The sequence below is a fragment of the Alligator mississippiensis genome, chromosome 11 (genome assembly GCF_030867095.1).
Source record: "Alligator mississippiensis isolate rAllMis1 chromosome 11, rAllMis1, whole genome shotgun sequence".
Lineage (NCBI taxonomy): Eukaryota > Metazoa > Chordata > Crocodylia > Alligatoridae > Alligator > Alligator mississippiensis.
In genome coordinates this window covers 40879225-40906659 of record NC_081834.1, presented here as the reverse complement: position 1 = coordinate 40906659, position 27435 = coordinate 40879225, and the positions used below count along the sequence as shown (strand labels likewise).

General features: G+C 51.0%; 1 protein-coding gene across 3 annotated transcripts; it reads left to right on the top strand.

The window, feature by feature from the left end:
* The first annotated feature begins 9702 nt into the window (after nucleotides 1-9702).
* On the top strand, nucleotides 9703-25696 carry PATL2 (PAT1 homolog 2). 3 transcript variants are annotated; one of them, XM_019477832.2, is made up of 20 exons: nucleotides 9719-9808; nucleotides 10438-10578; nucleotides 10667-10769; nucleotides 11277-11716; nucleotides 12528-12596; nucleotides 12986-13045; nucleotides 13925-14092; nucleotides 14419-14505; nucleotides 15450-15604; nucleotides 15945-16025; nucleotides 16666-16807; nucleotides 17335-17455; nucleotides 17542-17639; nucleotides 18295-18339; nucleotides 21452-21600; nucleotides 21860-22019; nucleotides 22647-22787; nucleotides 23042-23139; nucleotides 23229-23378; nucleotides 25263-25696. In XM_019477832.2, the coding sequence occupies exons 3-20, from the start codon at nucleotides 10715-10717 to the stop codon at nucleotides 25300-25302; spliced, it is 2259 nt and encodes a 752-aa protein (XP_019333377.1). In that variant the 5' UTR covers nucleotides 9719-9808; nucleotides 10438-10578; nucleotides 10667-10714; the 3' UTR covers nucleotides 25303-25696. The 3 variants fall into 3 exon arrangements, with proteins under 3 accessions (XP_014455446.1, XP_006260961.2, XP_019333377.1); XM_014599960.3 differs by lacking the exon at nucleotides 10438-10578 and having other exon boundaries at nucleotides 9703-9808; nucleotides 14422-14505; XM_006260899.4 differs by lacking the exon at nucleotides 10438-10578 and having other exon boundaries at nucleotides 9703-9808.
* The last annotated feature ends 1739 nt before the right edge of the window (nucleotides 25697-27435 follow it).

Sequence of the window (27435 nt, the reverse complement as noted above, 5' to 3'; positions counted from 1 at the left end):
GCCCGACCCCCTTTATACCCGCCGCGTGCGGCCAATCGCCGTGCAGCAGCGCGCCACGCGTCGTCAGTCCCCGGGCAGAAGAGGCGCGGAGCAGGTTAGTGGAGCCCGAGCGGGGCTTCCCGGCGCCTGCGCACTCACGCCCTGTGCCGGGGCTGCCTTTCGCTTTCGCTTTCCTGGAACACGCATCCCCCCGCCGCCGCTTCATGCCCGATATTGGATGCTGTTAAAATTCCCTTTGAAAGCCCGTGCCAGAGCAGCTGGCTCCCCGCCCGCAGGAAGCGGGCTTTGCCTTCGCGAGCGGGACCGACTTTACCCAACGACGTAGCTGGTCCAACGAGATGCTCCGACACGGCTAGGCCCCCTCCCTGTCTGAGAGGGGGGCGCAGGTGGCGGGGGCCTAAAGCACAGCACTTGTTGTGCTCCAGTGAAGCAGGAACTAGAAGCTTGACTAATGAGCTAGGGCCGGGTTATTCCGTTTAAGATGGAAGCAAACACACACAAAGGTCCTAGTAGAGCATGTAAAAAACAGTCCCCAGGGCAGTGAAGTAGCAGCTGTGTTACCAGGAGCAGGGAAGAGGCAGCAGAAGCACAAAACAAAGGTTGGCTGGACTGGGGGAGCATCAAAACCACTGAAGAGGAGAAAGGGTTGTTAACACCTGAGGAGTGAAGAGTTTAGAAGGAATCAGGGGGTGATGTGTCAGGAAATCAATAGACCCCTCAGCACTGCCTGGCTAGAAACACTGCTGTCACTGCCAGGCAGGTTGCTTAAAAAAAAAAAAAAAAAAAAAAAACAAAAACAAACAAATTTGGGGGAGGGAGGCAGGAATCAAGACGATGAGCAAGCGCACCCTCCCGGACCTGCCCCCTAGATCATGCAGAACAGGCCAAAAACAGAGCCCGTTCTCAAGGGCATTTGTGTGACCCCACAGCAAGAAGAGGCAGGCACACAACCTGGGTCTTATTTCGTACACTCTCTGAGAGCCAACGATTGCTTTTAACCCAATGTATATAGTTTGGTCTTCCAAAAAAAATCAGGCCGCGATAAGGCCTTTCAGGAAATGACAGTTGCTTCTCATTTGCCCTGCTTGTAAACACCTGTGAGAGGCTCAAAAAAGGTTTATGCCTGAACAACAGAAATCAAACCATGGGTCTTGGTTCATAACAGAAAATCCCCTTTCAAGGTTGCAGCCTGCTTGCAACACAGTTGCTACCCAGTAAGCTGCAGTCAGAGCCCCACCCCACCCCTCTTTTATCAAAGCAGCAATCAAAATTACTGCCGACTCAGTCAACACAAGGCAACTGAAAGTGTAAGTCTTGTCCCCACAGCCTTGAAAAGCAAATAGCCCTTTTCACTGTATCAACCTTTAGCTTTGTGGAAGAGACCACTTCACAAGAACCTTCTTCTGAGGTCGACAAATTGCTCCAGTTCCTGGCATCATGTAAACTTAGAAGAAAGTCCACAAAAAAAGCAAGTTTCTTGTCCTCAGGATTGAAAATGTTGTCCAAGTGCATGTTAAAGGCACAGAGAGCAAAATGAAAACTCCTTAAATGCATTAAACTTATTATTTTGTTGTTTAGAGGTGCTCCGCTTGCAATTTAAGCACTTGGAACTGGCAATACTTCAACAAGTGTCACCTGCTCCCCAAATTGGGCCCTGGTATATAAATTTTCTTTTCATCCCCAAAAAGGGCAGGGCAGTAAGTGTTATTAACCTATAAAAGTCTCCTTACTTACCAATATCAATTTGTAATTGATCATGTTACACTATCATGAAAAGTCATTTTGGTTCCCTCAGTAACAACTCTACATGAGCTTGATGCAAGGGGAATTCTACCTTTGGAGGTGCCATTTCCAGACAAGACCCAAACCCTGTTTATTTATGCTTTTAAATATCCACTAACACTTATTCTGTACATCAGGGCATTAGGTCAGGCATCCCATTTGAATTAAAAATATTTACGTTGTGCGCGACACAATTTTGTTCGGAGTGCAAGAAATTTACATCCCCCCTAGTTATAAAAGAAAGTTATTCATTAGCTAGAGAGCAGTGTAGCTTGCATAAGCCAGCTGTACACCAGTTAGGGCCAGGGCTGCAGCTACTTAGTCTGTCAAGCTTAAAAGATACTCAGGGAGAAAGAAAAAACAAAGTCCTAGACAGAATTAAACTCGGTTAGAACGGGGCAGTAACAAGGAATCAAGATGCAGCAGTCCCTCACATTCTGCTGCCACTACACTGCATGAATTAGGACAAGAAGTAAAGAGCAACCCAACTTTGCTGTGCTTAATGTGAATTGTTAAGCAGCTGCCATGTTCTAACCTAGAGGTTTGTGGGGTGACGGAGATGGTAGGAAATACTCCTGGCCCATCAGCGTTCTTCAGAACCTCTCATGGATCTGACGGTCAGCTGGAACAAGCTCTAATGCCATCTAAGATTTAAGTGGACATGTTCCACCTTTTCCACTTCTCAAGACAGTTAGTCACCACTCAGTATCTTGCTCCCAGGATTCTGACCTTTCAAGGCTATTCGCATGATTCATTTCTGCAAAACAATTTATATGCCTAAAACTTTGCCAGCAGAAAGGACTTTGCCCCACCTCCTGTTCATCTGGGAATTTCCAGTGATATCAACAACAAGGATCGGCAGGAGTTCCTGTAAAAGGAACCTGAACTCTAGCTTCTTCCCTGCATGACTTTCTAGAAGACCAAAGTAATCCAGTTAGCTTAAAGCAAAAAAGTATCTTGCAGCTCTCTCCCAACTTCAAAACATTTCTGCTCTCTCAGCTATTACAGTCTACATACAGAAACCAAAAGGTGAGTATGAGATCATGAAAGTGTTTTGCGACTACAATACAATCTGTTCTACACAAGAGCTCAGTTGTGATCATGGAAGGCAGCTGAAGACAAGATAAGGAAGTGCTTATATTTCCCTCCAGTCACGTTAAAAGTTAATTACTTGAGAATCAACCCTCTGTGCCAGCCAGCAATTCAGTGGAAGCAGACCCACAACTGAGAACGTTTATTTTTTATTCTAATAGATTATAAAGTCCACACAAATAAATTCATCAGGACCATTTCCAGTTCTGCAGTCCATACACTGAATGTTTGGAAAAAAAAAAAAAAAAAAAAAAAAAAAAAAAAATCCTCACCCATTAGCCAGGATAAGTAGGAAAGCCATTCTGTTCAAGGCTGAAAACAGAAAGTTGAGATTAAAACTAGCTGGAGCTTTTTACTCCAATGTTTATGGGAGCTGTCACAGCAACAGAGACCTCAGGGCCTAATTTTTCCTGAAATGCACACGAGAATCAGGTGTCATCATTTCCATTCTGACTAGCCTTTGCAGAGATGTAAACTACTATTCAAGACAGAAAGAAGCCAAGCCCTCAGACTGCGCATGCTAAGGTGTGGTCATGAATTTCCTCCCCCCTTCACTCCTCCATTCCAGCAGCAGGGTGGGGGCTGCATCTCTGCTGCAGGTAAGCAGTAGCTCTGAAATCTGCAAAAATCTAGCACATTTCACAGCTGCTGTTCACAATCTGAAAGGCAGCACCTGCTACACTGACAAGTTTTATTGTGCTGTTGAGGAATATCCTGAGCTCAAGAACACATGTAGAAGTGTGAGGGTCACAGGGAAGGTGAAATTTGTTTTTTTGTTTTGTCTTGTCTCCAGGAGCCCAAAGGAGGAGGAGGAACATCAATGCCTTTTTTCAGCAGCCAGAATTGGGAACCTCTATTTGTGGAACACCTATGAGCCAAAATTTTGTTTTTAAGTGAGAAAGAAAGGATACTTAATTGGATCTAAGGAAAGTCTATTGGGGAAAAGGGGAATTCAATGCTTCCCTCCTTCAGGAGCTGTGGAGCAGAGGTACTGCACAAGCCCATCCCTCCACTATATCCAATATAGCCCATATTAAGAAAAAAATTGCCTGCTATGTTGCTAAACCAAAAATTCTTGTCACTTCTAGCATCAAACCCTAGCAAGGGAAAGAAACAATTTAAAGCAAGGAGTATCCAGCCCTGAGGGGTATCCCGTGTCCAAATGGAAGGGTGCAAAAAAGCCAGAGGACGAACATCAAATACCTTTTACTAGATTTACTTGATACCCCTTTTTGTGGGCAAGTTGCAGGTATAGTATAACAAGCCCTTTGTTTGAGCCTTTGCCCAGAGAAGTTCAACACACTAGCCTCAATACAATATGCAGCCCCTATGGCACAGCCATCTCAAATACTTACACCCAATTTGGTACCAATCTATCAGAGATTAACAGACTAACCAGACCAGTGGACTGGTACTGTGTATGGCAAATCCCGTGCTCTGGCCCGCAGTCAAGCCTTCTCCTTAAACTAGGAATTAGGAAGAGCCAAGATGCTTTATACAAATGTTGGCTACAAATGTCCAACTCAGGATCCTTAAAATTCTAGTTTATTAGGCGGATTGAAATACTGTAATGAGTTAAATCATAAACCTTGGGGCTGGTCCCCACACAAAAGCAAGCTACAGAGTCAGGTATACCTATCCTACAAGCACTGGAGTCTGCCATCGATGGCCAGTCGAGGCTTCTTTCAGCGTGGTGTTATCCTCCAGAAAGGGGTCACCAGCTGGTCCTTCTGGCTGGACAGGTCTGGTCGAGTTGGAGATCAAGAGGGGGCCACTGAGGGTTGTCATATTGAATGAAATAGTTTGAATGTTTGTAGTAGTTGCCCATTAGCCAGTTCAGGAAGAAGACAAGATTTATCTTCTTATCTAGGCCATTGTTTTGGTTTATGTGCGGAAGGGTCCTGACTTTGCTCAAAGTCTTAACTTTTGAATTTTATCTTTAGAGGTCTTTAACAAAGTTAACCTAAAAATGACCCTTAAGCAAACATCCCACATTCCAAGAAATCAAAACCTAGGAGCTTTTTAAAAGATTGGAAATAAAAGTCAATTCAGTGATATGGAAGTTCCTCAAAGTAATTAAAATGGTCAACAAAAGAAACTAATTACCAAGCAAAAGAATCTGTTGAGTAAGATCTGAGCCCAAATTTGGGAGTAGTGACAGGTTTGGGTAGGAGGGGCCCAAGACGGCAACTCACTTAATAAAAACTGTAACCTACTGTTCCAATTTGGAGGTAACCTCACTTGCAGAACAATGAAGGAAGAATCGCAGGTATAGGCTGGATCAGACTGATCACCTGAACCACCCTCTCCTTGAACACAAATCTCTTAGTTCATGCTGAAGCCGCGGAGCATCCGAAAGGGACTGAAGGAAGGGGATTTAGTCCCATCAGTATTGAGGCCAGCCCATTGAATCATATTGCTGAGGTGAGCCCATTGAACTGTACTACTGAGGCCAACCCATTAAATTGTACTACTGAGGCATGAAAGCATATCTAGATGTTTGGCTTCTTGGAATTCTAGGATTGTAAGTATATTATGAAAATAATAGTATTGATTCAAATTTAACTTTTAGTTGTAATTGTAGTTGTTTTTGTAATACTAATTCTTATAACATTGTTTGGGAAGGAAGTGCATTTGGAGCATTGTTTCTGATATATGTAGTTATTGTGTTCTTAATGTTTGTGGTATTTCTTAAAGAAAAGCAGTGTTATATGTGTAGCAAAGAATTTAAAAATAAAATTGTGTTGTATGAATCAAGTGTGCAATCACTGTGAAATCATGCAAGTAGCTAAAAATTTCCCCAGCCAGTGCATCAAACGAATCAGTAAGTTGTGTGGGACTTTCTCTATTCCATAACCCACTAGAGACAAGGGTCACTTTTCACTGCCTTTTATCTGTCCTTGGCAGACTTTGGTGACTCCCTAGTTTCCAAGTTTGCCCAATCCAGGGGTCATTGACCCTCGTGGGACTTCCCCCCCCCCCCCCTTGGTGGCCACTGGACGGCATCCGTCAGCCCCAGGGGTCGTCCGCATGTACGTGCAGGTTTGGGAGTCCGTTGATGAATTTTGAATAGGGCTCTGGGAGTGGTCAATCTGGAGATATTCAGCCCAAAAGTTGGTCCCCGGCGTTGATTGACTCAGGCCAGGGCTTCTAGCCCTTGATCAGTGAGGTTTAGAGATTTCCCAGTTGTTACATTGTCTTCTATTGAATTCTTCAGCTGGTTGCTCTGCAGTGTCCCAGGTGTTAATTGCTGTCTGCTGCTACAGTATTACACATTCAATCACTGATTCACTGGCTCTTTCAGGGGCCAGCCTGATACAGGGAAGGGCAGTTTGATTCCTGCCCTTATTAACATTGTTACAATGTATAACTTACTTATGAAACTAAAACACACTTAGTTGAAAAATGAAAGGTGAGGAGTATAAAATATAAGCTACAAATGCCATGGCACACAAATAGATAAAAATACCAAACTACAAGGGGAGATACAAAATGCACACATACAAATTTTAAAACACAATTCCTTATCTTAAAGTGAGAGAGAGAAGAAGGAAGAAAAGGTAGAAAAAGAGAAACATATCCAAAGAGAGGAGAGCAAATGCAGGCAAGAGGAAAAGGGGGCTTTCTGCTACACAAACATCCTGGTTTTGTAATTCTCTTGGTCATGAAGCACCCTTATCCCGCTGAGCCCAAGGAGCACAGTTTACAATGGGGAAGGCCAGGGCTCACAGGGATGTAGCTGGGCCATAAATTCATCATTATTGCATTGAGGAAGCCAAGGAGGCAAAGGAAAAGTAAAACCAGAGACCAAGCCAGCAGTACTGGCAAAGAGTGGTCAGTCAGTCACACCCCATGCACAGCTACCAACCTATCCTGGCCATCTGAGGAGGCCTCTTCCCAACCCAGTCCCCACTCCAGCTACCTGCACTCCCAAAGTTAGTTCCCTCTCCTTCTAGCATATGCCTTGTGGGAGGAGTAAGGAAATCATTCCATGTTCTGATTTACTAATTCTGGGCATTTTACTGTGTACACTTAAAGCAACAGCTTTAGAGTTCCAGGAAGAGGATCCATGGAGGCAGATCAACACGTACCATAATCATAAGGGGGGGGGGGTGAATTCCTACCCCCTTCAGGGACATATTCTACACATCTAAATCTGCTGCATTCCTCAAACAATGAGGGCTTCAGTAACAAGCCCAGAATATTCTTCATAATCCAGGCATCTCACAGGCCCCAATCCAGCAGCAAGCTCTGTGCAGAGTTGGGATCCACCCCCAAAGGGACTCTGCCCAAGCACAGCTCACTGCACCACCAAAAGAAAAACATTCAGCCTATCTTACAAATGCAGTTGCCAACAATGCTGCATTAGATGAAAACCAAGACAGATTGCAGACATGGGTTTGTTCCCATGTATCTATACGGTCTTCATCATTACTCTGCGGCCTGGGAAGCCTGATGGGACCAAACAGTTCGATTTATTCATTATTCACTCTGTCCAGAACAAGTGCCTCAAATCACACCTAGGAATCAAAACTTACTCACCGGAAACCAAATCTAAGCCCAACAACAGCCTAGCCTGCTCATAAGTACTCCCTCCACCATCAAGAATTATTTTCTCCATCCAATACTTCAGGAGGAAAATAGCTCACCCACTCAGTGTACTCTCCATTATACCTGCAGGTCAGTACCCTCACAATGTCCGGGACAAACCAAGGCACCAATTGCAGAGTCATCTCCCATCTCAAACAGCAGCCCAAAGCAAAAATTGAGATCCTGAACACTTCCTGTCAGCTTTAGTGATAGCTACTTGGATGCTAGCTGCATTTACCAGATACGAAGCCCCACAATTATTCTCACTGTCAGTGTCCTATGTTCCAGAAAAGCATCCTGTATTTTCCAAGCACGACATTTTAAACCCTTCTCAGTAAATCTGAGAACCATCAAGCATTAGCACCCTTTAAACAACAATACACATGCTGAAGAAAGCTACACTACTGAAAAAAAGGTGCACCTTTGTCTGCTTGACTAGTAAGCAGACGAATTGGCATATTTGCAGTATCTCAACTACCCAACTGAAGCACTGCAAGTTAATAACTGTTGCTACATACTCATCACTGCTTAAATGTGCGCTCAGCTGTGGGCTCCTGCCTTAACACTGCCCTCTGCAGACCCAGAGCTGAAGCAACAAACACCACAGATTCAAGCCAGGCCTATCTGTTACCTTAAAGAATCATGGCAGGTTCAAGTCAGGCTACTGGAAGCTGCAGGGCTTCTCTCATACCAATGGGCACATACCATACTCAGCCAGCCTCCTCTGGTTCCCTCCACTACAGAGAATTCAAAGGACCGCTCAGGCTACTGAAAAGTGTATTCAGTGAGGCTTGGCCTTAGGGATGGCAGTGGGAGACTCCATTACATTCATACAGACATCCTTTCCCCCTCCCACTATCACACAGAAAAGCAAGGCTGGTAGGGACCTCTACAGGTCACCTAGTCCAGTTGTTCTCAGCCTTTTTTTTTGTACCAGAACCCTTTTGTAAATATTGATATCCAGGCCCCAGCCCTGCAGCATGTGGGACTGGGGGTGAGGGCAAGCAACCCCTCACAGGCTGGAACTCTGCCAGCTTGCAAGGAAAAAACCATGACTTCCCATGTTTATCTCCTTTAAAGAAGAATCCATTTTTAAAGTTTGTTTGCAACCCTTTCATATATTTTTGTGACCCACTTTTGGGTCATGACCCACAGGTTGAGAAATGCTGATCTAGTCCAACCCCCTGCTTGAGGCATGATTGTCCCTATCCACAGGGCTGTTCCTAGGGGTGTACAGGGCCTGGGCCATTGCCCACCCTGGCCCGCATGGGCTGATGTGGCAAGCAGCCAGAGCATGGAGCTGGTGGCACACAGCAGCTGCAGAGTTGGTGGTACATGGTGGCTACAGCAGAGCTGGCGGTGGCCACAGCAGATCCTGTACAGCACAGTCCACAGGGCCCCCCAAAGTGCAGGGCCTATGTTGGTCACCCCAATTTGCCCCCCCCAGGCACAGCCCTACCTATCCAAACTGTCCTAAACAAATCCTAACTTCTTAGCAAAAACAAACAAACAAACCACACATTCAATCCTGACACCCTAAAGATGCAACACCATCTCCTACTACAGGGAAAGCAGGGGAACAATAGCAAGCAACATCTTTGTGCTGTAAAGGTTTTAAATACACTCAAGAGATCCCAAGCCATACACCCCACTACAGGAGGAGGATTTCCCCCTTACCAATCTTATCATGGGGTAAGATTCTTTCCTAACCCCAAATACAGCAATTGGTCTGAACCAGAGAGTAAGAGGACAGACCCCTCCAGCCAGGAACATCCAGGTTTCAGTTTTAACAGGATTGTTAGCACCTACTGGACACAGGTGCAGCTACTTAGATTACCTTATTAGCCCAGCAGTGCTTCTAGGCAGCATCTCGAGGTAAGCCTGGATGAGGCTGTGCACCTGCCCATCTCCATACCTCAATAGCAGCTAGGCACCCCAGGCAGGGACCAAGCCTCACCCCTGTGCTCGGCCGGCGCTGCACAAACAGAACAGAAGTGCGATACCCCGACCTCCCACAGCGCAGCTAAGACCTTTGCTCCTCCCTCTCACCGCTTATATCAGCGGGAGGAAAGACCCACTGCACCCGCAGCCTGCACGCGAGAGCCCACGTGGCGATGGCAGGCAGCCCCCAGCTGGGGAAGACGCGCGTTGGAGTGCGCAGGCGCGCTCGCCTTGCGCCGCCTGGGAGACGCCATGTTGTTGTACGGAAGGGCAGGCGCTGCGCATGCGCCTGCGGGGGAGCCTCACTCCCTGTGCCACTACCCTTTAAAAAGCGGCAGCTGCCGGGGCCAGCCCCGTGGAGGCGAGCGGCGACTGGAGGATGGCGGGGAGCGGCGACCCGGTTGTAAGTGTTCTCCACCATTGCCCCTGCTCTTCTAGCTGTCCCGTCCCGGGGACGCCGAGGAGTCTTCCCCAGCGCCGTACCTGCACCTGCCTCAGCGGCTGCCCCCCCCCCCTCCCCCCCGGGCTTGCCCCGCGGCGCTGTGGGTGGGGTGTGGTGCAGGAGAAGCCCCGGGGTGGCGGCCTCCTTGCCCCGAGGGTGGCTGCTCGCAGCTCCGGGCGCCCCGGCCCCTGTTGGGCACCTGCACGTGCCTCTTGCTCCGCGGCTTCGCGCTCCAGCCCCGAGGTGCAGGAGGAGGGTGGGAGGTGCCTGCGCTGTCCCACTGACCCCGCGCAGATCCCCGGCACCTCTGCCGCAGCTTCTCCAACGTGGCCCAAGTGCGGCTGCTCCTGCGGGTGCCGGCTCCCCACGAGCTCGCTCCTGCCAGGCCCCGGTGGGCTCCTGCTCTATGTCGGGCCCCTTGCCCCGGCCCCTGCGCTGGGCTTCTTGGCACTCTCTGACCCCATGCAACTTGTGGCGGGATTGGGCCCTGAAGGTTTAAAGCATACTGAAGGAAGGTGCCTCTCTTACTGATTGATGCAGGGAGGGATGAAAGTTTACAAAAAGTAGGACCATCTCCTTTCACTTTTCAGTTAGTACCTTGGAGGTATGTGAGCAGTACAGCTGGTCCTGAGCTGGCCAGCAGGGAATTGCCCCATCTGCAGTTGTTTGGAAGGGTGTTTTGTCAATACTGGGGCGCTCCTTTTGCGTGAAGCCCATGCCTCTGGCTCCAGGCAAGTGGTACTGTCTCCTACCTCTACCATTTAGCTTCATGAAGGGACTGGGATATGCTATTGCTCTTCTCACTCTGTCCATTCCCAGGTCCTAGAAGATTACCTTCTGGCAGAAGATGCACCTTTGCTGGAGGAAATGGCTGAGGAGGATGAAGAGATTGACCTGTACAATGACATGACCTTTGGGTTAGGTAGGGAGGGGCTCTGGTCTTGAGGAAAAATAACTGTGGGCCCAGGAAGGCTTCAATATTAGCAGGTAGGCTGGGAGGGGTGGGAGAAGAGAGGCTCATGGTGCAGAGATCCGAGTCTTCATATTGTTAGAGTAGGAGGCTTGATGGCCACCCCTAAGCTAATGTATGGACAGCCTGTGGAACAGGCGGACTGTGTGGCATGCTGCACACTTGGAAGGAAGCAGAAAGAGCAACAGATGGGCCAGGGAACTGAAAGCAGAGTAGCAGGTGAGGCAGAGGAAAGGGATCAGATGGCACTTGGGAAGGGTGCTGAGGTAATTTGTGGCACTTCTGGCAAAAAAGCTGGTCCCCACTACATTAGCTTTTGACTGGTACCAGTGGGGGGGGGGGGGGGAAGGCAGAGCTTATTCAGGCAACCCTTCAGACTACCCAAAGGGTCTGTCATGGAGCTGCCAGGCAGTCCCCCAATGACCCATCTCCTGACTAGAGCTCTGCTTGCTTTTGAAGATCGAGACTCCATGGAAGAGGAGGTGGCCAAAGCTCCAGCCCCTCAAGATAAAGACCCTGAGCCAAGTCCCATGGACAAGAGTATTGAAGAAGGGACAGTGATGGAGGAGGATGAGGAGAACAAGGCTGTGGAGGAGCCTGGGCCTGAGACAGAAGAGAAGTCTTCTATTCTGGAGGAGATGGATGAGGCAGAGGAAGAGCATGAAGGGGAGCCTGGGACTCAGCTAGAGGACTATGGTGACATGGAGGAAGAGGGAGAGCTAGGGGCAGATGAGCAAGTAGAGGTAGAGGTGGAGGAGGAAGAGGATGAAGAGGAGGACGATGATGAGCAGGAGGAAGAGGAGCAGCAGCACCACCATGATGACGGGGACTCCAAGGAGCAGAATGACCTGGGAGACCCAGCAGTGATGAGAGCAGTGCATGGCAAGCCCACCCTGGAGGTAAGGCCCAGGCCCAGCCCTAGCTCTGACTGGGTCTAGGAGCATGGTTGGCTCTCGTGCCTTTGGACAAGGGATCTCACCTTGACCTGAACCTGTTCAGCCTCCACAAGAGAAGGCTGAGGGGGGGGATCTAGTGGCTGTTTACAAACTAGTCGGGGGAACCAGCAGGCATTGGGAGAGTCCCTGTTCCCCCGAACACTACCAGGAGTGACAAGAAATAACGGTCACAAGCTGGCAGAGGGTAGATTCAGGCTAGACATCAGGAGGCGCTACTTCACTGTCCGGGTGGCTAGGATCTGGAACCAGCTTCCAAGAGAAGTGGTGCTGGCTTCTACCCTGGGGGTCTTTAAGAGGAGGCTGGGTGAGCACCTTGCCGGGGTTGTTTGACCCCAGTACTCTTTCCTGCCATGAACAGATCATCAAGTCCAACCCCCTGCCAAGTCTCTTCCGACCCTATCAACTATGAAACCGCCTGACTTGGCCCATTGCCTTGGGCTGTGCCTCATCCAAGTGGGAGGACCCCAGCTGGGGCATGGGGTCTGCTGGGAAGTGGCACAACATTTTCCTGCTGCAGGCCCCTTCTCCCTTGTGCCACTAGGGTGCCAGGCACTAAGCCCAGTCCTTCCCCCAACTCTGCTCTTGCTATTAGGTTCCAGGGCAAGTCCCTGACCCCTCTCCCTGGAGCAGGAGGGAGAGAAGGGAAAGCTTGCCCCTTTCCCAGCATCCAGGGGTGACTCCTCCAGCTGCCTGCCCCCTGGGAGCTGAATGCTGGTCTCCTCTGCCCTTTCAAGCTCTCGCCTTTGCCCTGCAGAGTCTGGACTCAGCAGTTGTGGACAGCAGCATTGGCTCCAGCTGGGAAGGGTACAAAGCAGATGATTTGGTAAGCAGCAAGCGTCCTGTCTTCAGTCCGCCATGTCTGCTCCTGCCTCCTACCAGAGAATGCTCCCTGCTGGAGGGTTAGATGGGGTGGGAGGGGATATAGGCTTCCCACCACATTGTGGGTCCTCCTGCCTGATTCCTTCCCTATGTGTCCCTATAGCTCCCCTGCTGGGAAACCTGGGACGAAGTGGAGGAGCTCTCTGGCACAACTATGACTCTTGCTCAGGTCCCCATAGTGCCTTCTGCAGGCAGGGGCTGGCATTTAAGCTGTTCCTGCCTGTGCCCTGTCCTCCCCCTGATATTCTCCCTTTTGGCCCCTCTATCTTTTCCTGGGGAGTCCTTTTTTTTTTTTTTTTTTTTTTCCCCTGACTAGCTCCTGCTGCCTTCCAGGTGCTTGCAGATGTGTGGTCTTCATCCCCTGGCAGTATCCCATCACATCACATGCTGGAGGTGAGCACTGCCCTTTGCCTTCTCTCCTGCATCCAGAAGGGCTGCAGGTTGCAGCACTGTGGGCCCCTCTGTACCTCTAGGGCAGCAGGGGGCACCCAGGGTCCAAGCCAAAGTGCTTGCTGGGTTTTGGGGAGGGCTGACATTGGATGGCTTCTAAGCATGGCCTGCAGGAGCTGCTCCTCTAGCGGGAAGGAGCTTGATGCAGGTCTGTTGGCATAGAGGGAAAATGGGATCTCAAGGTATCAGTGAGGTATTGAGAGGTTCTCCAAGAGCAGGCTAGTGCACAAAGGCTCATGGGAGAGAAACTGCCTACCCTGTGCAGCTGGACTGATGCTCCAGTGGGGCTTGGGATCTTTGTAGGGCTGACACTTCTCCAGCTGCACAGCTCCTGAGGGGATTGGGAGAGCCAGCCTGCTCCAGGCACAGAACATGGCCCCTCTCATGGCCCCCAGCCAGAGGAAGTGGCTGTAGCAAGAGCTCTGTCAGAGCAGGTCCTCTTCTCTCTGGCCTGTGCCCCCTCCAGCCCGTGGCCCGGGCATGTGTGGGAGGAGGCCTTTTCAGCTGCTTTCCGAGGAGAAGATGGTTAGCCACTTATATAGCTTGGAGTTGTGGCCTAGCATGCTTGTGGTGGCTACTGGAGTTTGGGCTCTGCTGCTCTTAGCCAGTGCTCCCAGCTGCTCTTAGCTAATGCTTCCACCCAGGATTATGGGTGGCCTAAAGGACAAGTTTGATCTGTTTGGGTCAGCAAGCAGTGGTGATGGAACCTAGTCCCTAGTAGGGGGGATGGCAGGGATTGTAAGAGCCTCTCTCCCTTGGATCCCCCACGTGCCTGGGACATAATGCAATGGCTCTTTCATAGTGTTCCCCCATTCCCCATAGGACAAAGCCATTCTTCAAGTGCTGGAAAGGGTCCCCCCCACATCTCACATGAGCCTGGACTTCCTTGGCTCCCCAGTGCAGAGAGGGTACCCAGGCTCCCCAGGACTCAAGCGCCCAAACTTCAGGATGATGTCCCCTAAATCCTTCCCTCAGCGGTTCATGCGGCAGGTAAGGGACTCCTGTTGTCTGTCCTATTGTGACCATCTCCCCCTCTTCTGTCACATGTGAAACCAAGAGCAAGCTATGCCTTGAGACTCTTCTCTCTGGAGTTTCTCTGTACCTTGCTGAGGTAGCCTGCATGCTGTGCTGCCCTCTTACAGCAGCCAGACTACTGTAACATCCCTGTGTGCCTCCTGTTCCATTTCATTTATACCTACAAATGCTGATATAGCAAGGCACACTGCTGGGCAGGCCTTGGGTGCCTGGCACCTTGAGCCCAACCTATTAGCTTGCCACAGCTCTGCTTCCAGTAACACTCCCTGTCTCCTGTGCAGCAGTCTCCCATGATGCCTCGCTCCCTGTACTCCCCTCGGCCCTTCACGCCACCCCGCAGAGCTTCTCCTCTCTTCACTCCCAGTCAGGTAAGGCACTGGGTGGTGGCGGTGGCTGCTGCTGCTACTCTCTTGGCCACAGCCTCCTGTGGGTGCCAATACACAAGGACTAGACAGGGTTGCAGCTAACCAACCCATCACCTGCTGGGGTTGTATGGGAGGCTTTGGCCAAAGCACTGAACCTGACCAGCCTGGCTGCAAGTCCTGCTCTGTACGAGGGAAGAGTGTCTCCTGAGTGTCTTAATTGGGAGAGCTTTCTGCACTGAGTGGCAGGAGCAGCACTTGTAACATCTGCGGGAGTTTTCCTGAAGAGTTCTTGTTGAGAGGATCAGGTGGTGGTTATTACTGGACTGTTCTCCTGCAGGAGGGAGTTCCATAGGTGGGTTGCATAGTAACTCCCTTAGTCCAAGTCAAACACCTTTTAATCCCAAAAATCATTCCTTTTTGGCTTCTGGGGCATGTCCAGGCAAGGGCTCTGTGTACATTATTTTGAGCTTCCTCTTCCCAAACAACATGGCTGTCCTCCTTCCCATGGCATCCCAAGCCCCTCGGATGCATCATCCTGGATGATGCAGAGGCCAGCATTGATGGTGATTCCTGACAGGCTGTGGGACAGGGGTGGGCAGGGGCTGGGCCAGCTCCTGAGACCTGTGAATAGGTCACTTGCTGACTCCATATGCATGAGGACTGCATCAGGTTCTTTCTCCAGTCACCATCCTGGCTGGATCTGCTGCAAAATGCCAAAGTCCCAGAAGTGGTCTCTGGCTACCTGTGCAGGTTCCTCTCTGCCCCATCCTACTCTCTGCAGTCCCCTCAGTGAGATGAGTGGTTCTGCCAACTAATCAAGAGGCAGTGGGTGCAGGAGCACAGGGGCTCAAACATGACTATTCTGGAAGGCAGTGGACTCCTTTGGGAGAGGTATTCAAGAGGTGTTCTTGCTCTAGGTCCTTAATGCTTCTTTCCTCCCCTTTCAGAGCTCAGAGTACACATCTCCAATGCCCTTCAGGCCCATGTCACCCAATATCAGGACACCAACGCAGCCTTTGGGTATGCGCTTCGGCCCCATGTCGCCCTCTCTGGACCCCTCACTCTTCTTTAGTCCGTCAGCTGGCCTCCAAGGGAAGTTCAGGTATGGAGCTGGCAGGTGCAACATCCAAGTCTTGCAGTTCCTAAATGTGCTGGAAGGGAGGGCCAGGGGGGAAAGCGGTCTCCATCCCCTCAACTGTGGCAGGTGAAGACAACTGGAGAGAGACTATTCTGAAATGAAAGCTGAAACCCTAGGCCCCTGATGGATGGAGGGCTAGGGGAGGCATTGTGTGGCTAGTGAACCCCACAGATGTTAGTTTAGCCTGCTGGTGGAGCTGCCTTTCTGTGAAAGTCAGTGGCCAGCTGTGCTCTTTGCCTGGTGTCCAACCACTGCCAGGCCTTCCTTGTCACTGGATCTTGCCCTCCCCTGGATTCCTTTGCAGTGTGCCCAGCCACATGACTCAGCTGCACCCCCAGCATCAACGGATCCTGAACCAACGGCAGCAGCAAGGGCAGGTGCAGAGGTAAAGTTGTTGGTAGACTTGAGGCGCACTCTCCCTGCAGAGCCTTGTTTCTATGGGCGACTCCCACTGCCACATCCTTACATGGCTGGAAAGGTCAGGGAGAGGGAAGGGTGAAGAGCAGCTGGGCAGGAGGAGAAGTCTGGCCTCCCTTTTCCCATGCAAATGAGGTCAAGCAAGGGGAGACAAGTGAAGACCCAGAGTTTCAGGGGAAACCAGTTAACTGGGTGGGACACACCCTGATGGTGGGGTCAGTTCTGGTATGGGGAGTCTTGTCCTGAATCCTGCACCTGCCTTCACCGGCTCAGCCTGAGAAGGGAGGATCTAGGACTGGGGACGGAGGGCCCAGGCACAATGCAGAGAAATGGGGCCATCCCCTCCCAAAGTGGACAAGGGCTGGAGGGAAGGAGCAACCCACATGTTTACTCAAACTTCTGGGTCCTGTGAAAGGATGGCTGTCCCATTTATTTGCTCAGTGCTGTTCCCTTTCCCTATGCCTCCCCTGCTTCCCAGTTCCCCTTGGCCATTTTCCCCAGATAGCCCACCTGCCTGGTCCATGGACATGGGGTAGCAAGAGAGGGGCTGGGTGATGTGGGTTTGTATCTGTAGGGAATAACACTGGGGTGTGGTTTCTTGCCTGAAGCATCTCCCCCAAGAAGCCCTGGTCCCCAAAGGCAGACCCCTATGCTGGGCTCATGACTCACAAGGAGAAGGACTGGGTCATCAAGGTGCAGATGATGCAGTTGCAGAGTGAGAATCCCCACTTGGATGACTACTATTACCAGGTGAGCAGAAGGATCCAGTGCCTTCTCCCCTTCAGAAGGGAGACAGCTGCATGCCCCTCCCCAACTGGGTGAAGCTTGGGCTTTCACCCACACCTCACCTGGCTCAGCTGAGTGTTTCTCCTACCTGCCCCTATGCTTAAAGGGGAGATCCTCCCAGCAGGAGGAGGTTGAAGCCACCAAGTGGTTGCCCCCCTCAGCCAGTCTGGCTCTGTCCCCAAGGCCTTCATATCCAACACTCAGCCCAGGTATTGGGCCTGAGAGCAGGGCTGGCATCTCAGCGCATCTGGTCTGTCCTGACCAGGCCTATAGCAGGTGTACTATAGCAGGACACAGGTGGCATAGGGCTAAGATCCCAACTGAGAGCTAAACCATACACACTAGCCCTAGGAGCCATGTGGGCTTCTGTGGCCAGACCAGTAATTCTGCCCTCTTCCTCCCCAGCAGGAGGGTAGAGCTCCTGTCATTCACCATGGGGCTGCTCCCACTCTGCCCTCTCTCACCACTGCTCTGCCATCCTGTGCTTGCAGGCATATTACCACCGGCTGGAGCGAAAGCAGGCAGAGGAGGAGCTTTTTGGGGGCCGGAGCAAGCAGGAGCCTCCCAAGCTAGTCACACCTTATATCCAGAAGATGGAGACCTACGACTCTGGTAAGGGGCTTGGGTGATGAGATATGACCTGAGCAAGCTGTGGGGCTACAGGGAGACCTGGCACACTATATCTCTGTCTCTTCCAGTGGTGCGCATAGCAGGATCACTGGGCCAGGTTGCCATGTCCACGTGCTACAGCCCCCGCAGGGCCATTGATGCTGTGCACCATGCCCTACTGGAAGAGGTATGTAGGGGACTGCCCACAGAGCCCTGGGCACACAACAGACCAGCAGCCCCTGAGTTCACCTTGAGTCTTAGTATGGCCTTAGCTGCTGGCTAATTTACTTAAAGCAGGAGTTGTCAACCTGCAGCACAGACGCTACAAGTGGTATGGGCAGCCTGTCATGTGGCAGACTGGGGAGGGAATAGGCAGCACAGAGGGCAGGGAGCAGAAAGCAGAGCAGGTAAGCGAACAGGATCAGGGTGGCATTCAAGAAGGGCATGAGGTTAATTTTGTGGAACACCTGCAAAAAAAGGTTTTCCCTTCCTGGCTTAACCGGAGAGACTGGGGCCTCTTGCTCAACCCTCCAGAGGCTGCTGTGGCTAGCAGGACACTGGTGCACAGGGCTGTAGCTAAGCATAGCATTGGGGCTGAGCTGGGCTAAGGAGCTAGGTAATGAGGCCTTTCTCCAAGGGAAAACTTGCTTGGGTGGAAGCTTTGCTGACTCCACCCTGCCCAGGCAAGCTGGAATTGAGGGATGAGCTGGGGGCTCTGTATCCTGACACCATCTGCTATCCATACTTTTCTGGTAGCAGTCTGGGCAGAGCCTCCAGTGCCAGGGCAGCTGCATCTCATGCAGGTGGTGACTATTTTCCTTTCTTCCCTCCTGGATCCAAAGGCTGCAGGGAACCAGCGGCTTCGAGCACTGGACAGGATCGAGAAGGTGAGAGGACTTGTTGGTCCCTATTGTGGCATTCTCAGTAATGCATCCCTCCTCCCACTGAGATGCTATGTGGGGAGCTGGGAGCCATCCAGCTGAAAGGTGTGGGTGCCATTAGAAACTTGCTTTTGGCTCCTTTTCTAAGGTCTCCAGCCCTGCTAAGTCTGGATTTGGTGAGTGTAGTTGCTTAGTGCTGAGATCCTCTGTGGGGAGGGAAGGCTGACATCTGTGGGTCCAAGTGAGCTGGGGACAAGTCTGACAGCACCTCCAAGCAGCCTTGGAAGGTGCTGTGGGAATTATAGATGCTAGGGTTGGAAGGGACCTCAGTAGATTGAGTCCGACCCCCTCCTGTGGCAGGAAAAAGTGATGAAGTCATGTGACCCCAGCCAGGTGCTTGTCTAGTCTCTTGAAGACACACCCCCCACCCCCACAAAGTAGGGGAGAGCACCACCTCCCTTGGAAGCCTGTTCCAGATTCTGGCAACCCTAACGGTGGAAAAAGTTATTTTTGATGTCCAACCTAAATCTGCTCTCTATCAGCTTGTGGCCATTGTTCCTGGTTATTCCAGAGAGGGTGCCCTGGTAAACAGCATATCCTATTCCCTGCTGCCGCTTACCCCTCTCTGGTGAATTGGTATACTGCCACAAGATTCCTCCCCTCTGCCTTCTCTTGCAGAGGCTGTAAAGAGCCAGGTCCCTCAGCCTTTCCTCATAGGGCCTTCCCTGCAGGCCTGTAACCATATGAATGGCCCTCCTCTGGACCCACTCAAGATGTCCATATCCCTCTTGAATTGCGGCACTCAGAATTGGATGCAGTACTTCAGCTGCAGCCTGACCAGTGCTGCATAAAGGGGAAGCATCACCTCCCTGGACCTGCTCGTGGTGCACCTACTAATGCATGACAAAGTGTGGTTAGCTCTGCTAATTACTTCATCGTATTGACGACTTATTCATCTTGGAGTTGGCAATGACACTGAGATCTTTCTGCTGCTGTGCTGCTGAGAAGGTCATCCCCGAGCCTATAGGTGTGCTGGCGATTCCCTCTCCCTAGGTGCAGCACCTTGCATTTGTACTTTGTTGAACTGCATCCTATTGTTCTCTGCCCAATCCTCTAACCTGTCCAGGTCTGCCTGGATTCAGTTTTTTCCCATCGGTGTGTTTACTTTGCCCCATAGTCTTGTCATCTGCAAATTTGGAAAGAGTGCTTTCCACACCCTTATCCAGGTCATTGATGAAGATATTGAACAGCATCGGCCCAAGGACTGAGTCTTGGGGGGACCCCACTGCCCACATCTTTCCAGGTCAATACCAACCTGTCTACCACCACTCTGAGTACAACCCTTAAGCCAATTTGCCACCCACATGACTGTGTAATCATCTATGGCATAGCTGTTCAATTTATGAGACTAGGATGGGATACCTTGTTGAAGGCCTTCTTAAAGTCCAAGTAGATGACATCTACCTTGACTCCTGCATCTAAGCACTTTGTGACCTGGTCATAACAAGAAACAAAGTAAGTCAGGCAGGATCTACCTGCTATGAACCCATGTTTGTTGCCCTTCAGCATTATTACCTGCTGGACTCCTACAGATGTGATCCTTAATAATTTTTTCAAGGGTTTTCCCAAGGATAGAGGGAAGGCTAACTGGATCCTAACCTGGATCCTCCTTCCTCCCCTTCTTGAAAATAGGGACCACAATTGGCCCTTTTCCAATCCTTTGGGACCTCACCTGCACTCCATGAGTGCTCAAACAGCTGTGCCAGAGGCTCTGCTATGACGCTAGCTAATTCTTTCAGCACCCTTGGATGGAGCTCATCCAGTCCCACTGATTTTAAACACATCCAGCCAAGTGTCTCTTTACTAGGTTGGCACTGACAGTAAGTGGTCTGGTGTTCCTCCTGCTTCATTCTGTAATGCATTTGGGGGATTTGTCTAGATCTGTGTTCAAGAATACAGAGGCAAAAAACTCATTGAAGAGCTCTGCTTTGTCCCTCCTATGTCATCAACTGCCCTAGTCTATCCTGTATTAGTCCTATGCTGCCCTGCACTGCCTTTTTGCTCCCCATATACCTGAAGAAGGACTTCTTGTTGCCCTTAATTTTTGTCTCCATCTTAAGTTCTAATGCTGCTTTGGCCTTCCTGACTGATTCCCTGCAAGTGCAAGCCAAGGAGGTATACTTCTTAGTAGCTACCCCCTGCTTCCACAGCCTGTGTACCCCTTTTTTGCCCTTTAGGCTTTCTTGGATTTCCCTGTTTAGCAAAGAGGGCTTCTTGGCCCCTTTGCCTCCTTTTCTACACAGTGGGATTGCCTCCTGGCAGTGGGATGTTGCACCTTCATAGGGGTCTGTCTGCTGGGAGATTCTTCTTTCTCAGTTGCTTGCCTAGGGCTGTTCTGAAAGTTAGATGGTTTGTGTGTCCTGGTGTGGATGAGTTAATCCTTGCCCATGCCACCAGTCCCCTGTGGAGTTGATCTATCTGGAGCTCATAGCCTGTGACTTGGTTAAAGTGCCAAGGCAGTCTGTATTATCACAAGGCCTGGAAACCCCTGGGACCAACAAGAGCACAGAAAATCAGGGTGCTGGATCTCACCTGACTCCTGCTGTGGTGCCTTGATGTCTTGCTTACCAAGTACTGGCCTAGTCTGATCCTTCCTTGCTTAAAAAAACCCAAAAACAACAGAGCACAAATGCATTTCCCCCCTACCCAGTGCCACACATCTTGTAGTTAAGCCTCCTGTGTTTGGGAAAGTACAGGGCTTAACAACAGCTGGAGTCTTTCCACTGCGTGCCCCTCCCCACCCCCACCCCAACAACACACGCACACTCTGGGAAAACAAATTTAGGATCCATGGTCTCTCCTTAGCTGTTGGATCTCAGCAGAGAGCATACAGTAAAACTAGGCTTGAGGACCCCTGGTCTCCACCCAGACTGAGACAGTGTCTTAGTGGACAAGAGTTGCTTGCCTGGCTGGAGTGTCTTGCCCAGTGAGAAAAGCCTGCCCTGTAGTCACTGGGTTGAATACTGCAGGATGAGGTTGAAGGCTCCCTATCTGGGAGGAGAGGGATGTGTAGAGCTGATGAAGGCTCTCTCCACCTTAACTTGTCATGTTTCTCCAGATGTTTCTGCAGCTGTTGGATGTGGAGGAAACACAGCGGAAAATGAACCTGGCACCAGAGGAACAGCAACCGCGCTTCCGGGAGAAGAAGAGTCGTGAAGTGGGCCGCATTTTCCACACCCTGAAGATTGGGGCGTGCGGCAGTGAGGAGTGAGTCGGATGGTGCGCATGAGTGTGCAACCTCACCGCATGCTGCTGGCCCCTAGGGAGGGGTGGCCTGAGGGCAGGTATCAATCCCTTGGTGAAGCTCCAACCACCACCACAGAGTTGGTGGGAGGAAGGTCTCGGAGATTCTGGGTTTGAGAGAACCTGCTCAGTCTCCCTTGCTGGCGACCCCAGGTCCCTTTGCAGGCTGGGATGAGTCGTGGCTCCCATGGAGTCTGCACCAACTCCAGCCCCTGTCCTCCAGGGAGGCAGAGGATGAGTTCCTGCAAGTGCTGTGTGTGCGGAAGGGCAAGAAGCTGACGGCACGGCTGCTGCCCCACCTGGCACGGGAGCAGGCCGAGGGGATCCTGGTTGCCATCACCCACCACCTGCCATTCCTCATGAGGAAGGATGTACTAGATGAGGTAACAGCATGCAGGGGGCAAGGAGGAGCTGGGTACAGTCAGGGCACCAGTATGCACTCCTTATGCCACTCCCTGCTCTGGGCTGAGCAAAGCTTGGCCCCTGTGTTCACTCAGCACCCACTTATAAGTCCCTAGAAAGGCCCTTCTAGAAGCACTGCAGAGACTGACCAATGGTAGGGAGCTCAGGAGAAGGAAGTAGGAGGGGGCTGGTAGCTGGTTTAAGGGACTGGTCCCATTGACAGGACAGTGGTATGAGGGGGACGCGGGGCAGTGCCACTGAAAGAAAACAGTTCTAGCTGGAGAAGGGAGTCCTGTCAGGGAGCTGCACCAGGCTGTGACCTAGTCTCTGAAGCGATTCTACTTTCCTCTAACACCCTTGAGAGGGTTTGTGGGTGCACAACCCTGAATGATCCCACATCCCCTGTAATAGCAAGGGGAGATGCTCTTCCAGCTCTGCAAAACTTCCCAGTGCTACTTACTGGCTGGCTTAGCTTCCTAGCCTTTCTTGCACAGGCAGATGCTCTGTGGAAGCAGGGTCAGGGTGGGGACATTCCAGGAGTCAGGAATACAGCTCATCCCAGTGGGTGTTGGTCTTGACCCCCTACTGGCCCCTCTCTGCCCTGTTAGTCACTTCCAGTTCTCTACGGCCCCCTCAGCGAGATGGTGGGCAAGATGACCTTCAGTGAGCTCATTGAGGTCCTGCAGGAGCTGACCAGACCACTACCTGACTCAATAGAGTTGCCACTCACCATGGCCCTGAAGAACCAGGTGTGTTGGGTTAGGGTAATGCCCTCTGCAAAGATCTTGGGGGGAGAGGGGTATGCAGTTGGGGGGGGGAATCTGTCCCAGGTCCAGGCCAGGAAGTTGGCATGGAGAGCGGGACTCCAGGATACTTTCAGGGATTTGGCCCTTCTGGCTTGGTGAAATCCTACTGTCTTGGTCCCAGACCAGGTAGCCATAAGGCTGTGAGGGGCTGAGGCAGTGTTTCTTCCTCTGAGCTGCCAAAATGCATTTTCCTGCAGTTTGGGATCTCGCTTCTGTACTTGCTGCTGAGCCATGGTGAGAAACTGCTCTCCTCGGATGTGCCCCTGGAGCCGCATAGCGGGGACTTTGAGAAATGGTGAGGTACCACAGGGAGGGGGCAGAGGGTCTCTACAGTGCATGCTGTGCCAGCCAGGTGCTCACTGCTGGGTTTGGTCCCCTCTTCAGGACCGACACTGTATTCCTGGTTGCCAGGGAGCTGTCCCAAGTGCCCAAGACCTCTCTGGTGGAGCCTCTTGTCCTCCCCAGCAACCTCCTCTCCTTGTTCTGCCGCTACCTAGATAAGCAGACCATCCACCGGCTGGAGGTCAAGATTGAGTGAGTAATGTCTGCACTGCCTGGCAAAGGGCACCAGGGCCTGGGCACTAGTAGGCTGACAGTGGTTGTTGCCTCTCCCAGGATGTGCTAGTCCCTCCATATGTGCCCTGCCCTGACTCTACCAGGATAGGAAGCATCTAGGCAATGCCAGGGGTATGGGCAAAAGCCTTAAGGATCTCGGAGTAGCATAGTGCTGCAGGGATGGGATCCTTGGAGGGCAAGAAGCCACTGCTGGCCTGCCCAAACCAAGGGTTGAGGTCTGAGCAGTGTGGAAGGAGTTGGGGTCTTTGGCAGAGCTCTGAGGGTCTCTGGGATAGAGGGGAGGACCTCGTGCCCACATAAACGGGGAGCTGAGATGGGACTGTCTGCCCTCAGACCTTCTGCCTCCCTGACTTTCTGCTAATTGAGATGGGGCTGCCCTTGCAGTGCTGTCTGGGAAGCTGGCTCCAGTCTGCCCAGCCAGAGCTGAGGGTGTTAATGTTGGGCTGTGTTCCCTCTGCTTCTTTGTGCTCAAAGCTTTTGAGATGTCTACCTTGTATAACCTTGCCGCCCATGACTCTCCATTCAGACCTCTCTGCTGCTCAGTCTGTGCAGACTTCAAGATTCCCAGAGATGCCCTTTCTAGTATCAGAAGCATGGTCCACACTGCTGCAAGTCGCCCCTTACCCCAAATTGCTGGTCCTGCTACTTGGCAGAACCAGTGGTGCCATTGGAAAGGGATGTGGTCCAGACTTCTCAGTCATAGAGAAAGTGGTGTGGCATCCCTCCAGGGACATGACCCAGAGAGAGTCCTCAAGCTGGAAAGTGGGTTATGTGTTGCAATGCACAATGGGTACAGATAGGCAGGGAGGGAGATCTGGCATGATGGATCTGGCTGGACTTTGCCCATGGAGATCTGGAAGCTGCCCAATATCCCAGAGCCAGCTGGCTTCAAAGGTAGCAGGAATGGGGAAGAGCAGACCAGACTAATGTAGGAGTTTGGCAGCATGGCTTTGCTAGGCTGTTTCCACCCTAAAACCATACTGGTTCAGCATAGTCCAAGGCAGCTCTTTAATCTGTTCACTTGAAGTGCTTTGTTTGCTGTCCTAGGGCAGGCAGATCCCCAGCCGTCCTCAGGGAGGTGAGCTCCTTGCTGCCTGGTTGAGAAATAAAAGTCACTAGCAGGCAGATAGGCCAGTCACTTCCTCCAGCATTTCCTTATGGGGCAAAGCAATGGAAGTCCCCTGGAGAGGGGCATGACTTAGCTCCACCATCCAAATGGGGGTGGTCCACATCATGGCAGTGAATCAAGCAGAAGGGAGATGGTTTCCTTGTGGCCAGGGGAAGATCCAGAGGAGGCTTGGTGGTGTGGTGGGACTTCCCTCTGGCTATACCCTGCATGCCCAACAAGCTGTTGAAGGTCACCAGCTTGTCAGCAGAAACCCTCCTGGGAGCTCTGTGTATGCTGTGATGTCTGAGCTGAGCAGTTGGTCTGCCTGCAGTCCTGGGGCTGAGGCTGGTGTGGGGGAGGGAGAGAGAGTAAATGGCAGCAAACTGAAGAGCTGAAAGCAGGAATTTTGCCAAGCAGACCCTGTGCCCATGAACTCATAGTATTCACAGCAAGGGGCTATAGTCACCCCCCTCCAGTCATGTAGCACACATGCAATGAGGTCTTTTCACTGCACGTGTCCCACACAGCCAAAGGGAGTATGGTCATATCACCTGTGCAATCCTGGATCTGGTCCACCCATGCCTGTGGCAGGTGGCTTCTGTCATAGAAGCCTACATGACATGAGTTGGTGATGATGCAGGGGTAGTATTTGACCTGTGCCTGCCTAAAAGTGGGGTTATTGTGCCCTAATTTTGTGCCTTCTCCTCCCCTGACCGCTGGATCTCTTCCTGCAGGTGTGCCTCACTGCCTTCTGAGACTGCTATGCTATGCTGAGGTGGCCTAGACTTGGAGAAGAACAGATTTAAACCAGCCTGCAAGGCAGTGATACTCATCCCTGCCAAAGTGCATGGGCAGGGAACCCGATGCAATGACTTTGAGTTTTGAAATCGGACAGTACCCCAGTGCAAGGGGCCTTTGTATTTTTTTTGCCTGGGCACTGCTAAGAGCATTACATAAGGGCCTGGTTGTGGCCCTGTCCACAGCCAGTGCCTGGGAGCACAGCACAGGGACACGGGTAACTTGTTTGGGCCTCATCCAGCAGAAATGGGCGTTGTGGTCCAGCTGGTGTGGGATAGGTCTGTACAGCTGGACACTGGGAGCACCTGGCTGGGAGGGAGATTTTGAGTTCATGTACAGCACTCACTACAATAAAAGTGGCTTATGAGAACCTCCAGGCTCTGTGTATAAAGCACAAAGAGGCTTCTGTGCCTAAAACTTAAAATTGGGTTGTTGGGTTTTTTTGATGTGGAGGAGCAGCCCTTGTGTTTCCACCATGCTCTTGGCACCAGCACGCACCATCCTACCAAGCACAGAACTACACTGTCTATAGAAGAAGTGGGAGGAGAAACTCCATGGCCCTGGCTTGTCTCTGCATGTCTGCAAGGCAGTCTAGCATACCTGTATGACATTGGGGGGGGATAGAGATGCTGTCTAAACTGGGAGCTTTGCCACTGACAAAGCCCTGAATCTCACTCCTTTCTCAGAGCTGTGAGCAGTGAGCATATAATGCCAACCTTTCCCAAGAAAGCTATTTCCTCTAGTCTGGCCTTAGGAGAGTCAGCTAACAGAGCTAGTCCTTTACTAGTCATTGTTAGCCTTCAAGTTTTACAGCAAATGCAACATCTCAAAGTTACTATTTCAGACTAACTCTAGACTGGGGCTGGATCACCCTCTGGAAAACTTTCTTCCCAGTATTCTTAATCAAAGTAGAGATTCTGGTGCACAACGTGGCATTGTGCTCAAGACACCTGCTATCTCATGTTGTGTTCTCCCTCCCTTTGAGTTTCCAAAGGATAGCCATTTGCTCTTCCTCTCTCCCAGCCATTCCACCTTTCTCATTCTCATCCTGTGCTACTTTGTTCAAGTAGACTTTAACCTCTCTGGGACTGGGGAATTGCTTCTAGCACTGTTTGTCTGAGCACCCTCCCTGGTCCCTTATCCAGGCTCTTTTTCCCCCCTTCTTACCCAGCCCATAAAGGCATTGGGGTATCCTGGGGACACCAGGCTGCCAGGGAGGCAGACAGTCTGTAAACTCCAATAGGGGGCAGGAGTGAAGGTATTGGAAGCTGGAAGAGAGATGAACAACTTACAGAACTCGGCAGGTTGAAGCTGAAGTGACTCTGGCAATGCTGGTACTGTCAGACCCCAAGTCCATGTGGCACCCAACAACTAAGGAGACAATGGTCCAATTGCTCATGGATCCTGTTACTCATTAGGCAGAGCAAGCAAGGAGCAAACACAAGCACATGTTGCTCGCAACAGCTTTATTCAGAATGGAGACTGCTTCAGGCAAAGGTCCCAAAAAAACAACAAACGGGGGACCTGCAGTGAACAGTAGTACTTTTCATATTTTATACACCTTGGTTCATACTCATTTACTCCACCTTTGTCCCTCCTTTTTCCACCCATATTTCCTCCTATTTCAAGATCTGCCTCTGTTTACTTCCTTAGTATAGAATTGCCTATGCATTTCATTCATTTACATGCCTCTCTGCTAAGAGTGCATGCCCAAGACTTTGAACTACACTTCCTCTGGTCACTTGCTGGTTCTTTCTGGTTTCTTACTAACTCCTCCTCCATCTCCAAGGTCTTGCTTCTGCTTTCTCCTGACGATAGCTGGTGGGCTGCATCTTCTCCTTTTACACAATAAATCATGCATCCTGCACACTATCCCAATGCTAGGAAACTGCTTGCAAGGTTTGCAAGGTTACTTTTAATATATCATCCTGCCTTGTGGTTAGCAGTTTTTGCTAGGCCACAGGTTATAGCCTTTTATTCAGCTGCAAATGCAGTGCTCCCCAAGATTTAAATACAGTCACCCTAACAGGTACCTCATGGTATAGCCTTTGCTCATGCATGTGCTTTCACTGGCTCTGGGATTGCAGGAGTTGGAGGGTGGAAGAGGCC

Bases quoted from the DNA above. Each gene is read 5' to 3' on its own strand.
- PATL2 (XM_006260899.4), top strand. From the start codon at position 9,785: ATGGCGGGGAGCGGCGACCCGGTT. The intron at 10,770-11,276 runs GTAGGGAGGGGC...TTGCTTTTGAAG, and splicing joins TGACATGACCTTTGGGTTAG to ATCGAGACTCCATGGAAGAG. The intron at 22,020-22,646 runs GTAACAGCATGC...CTGCCCTGTTAG, and splicing joins GGAAGGATGTACTAGATGAG to TCACTTCCAGTTCTCTACGG.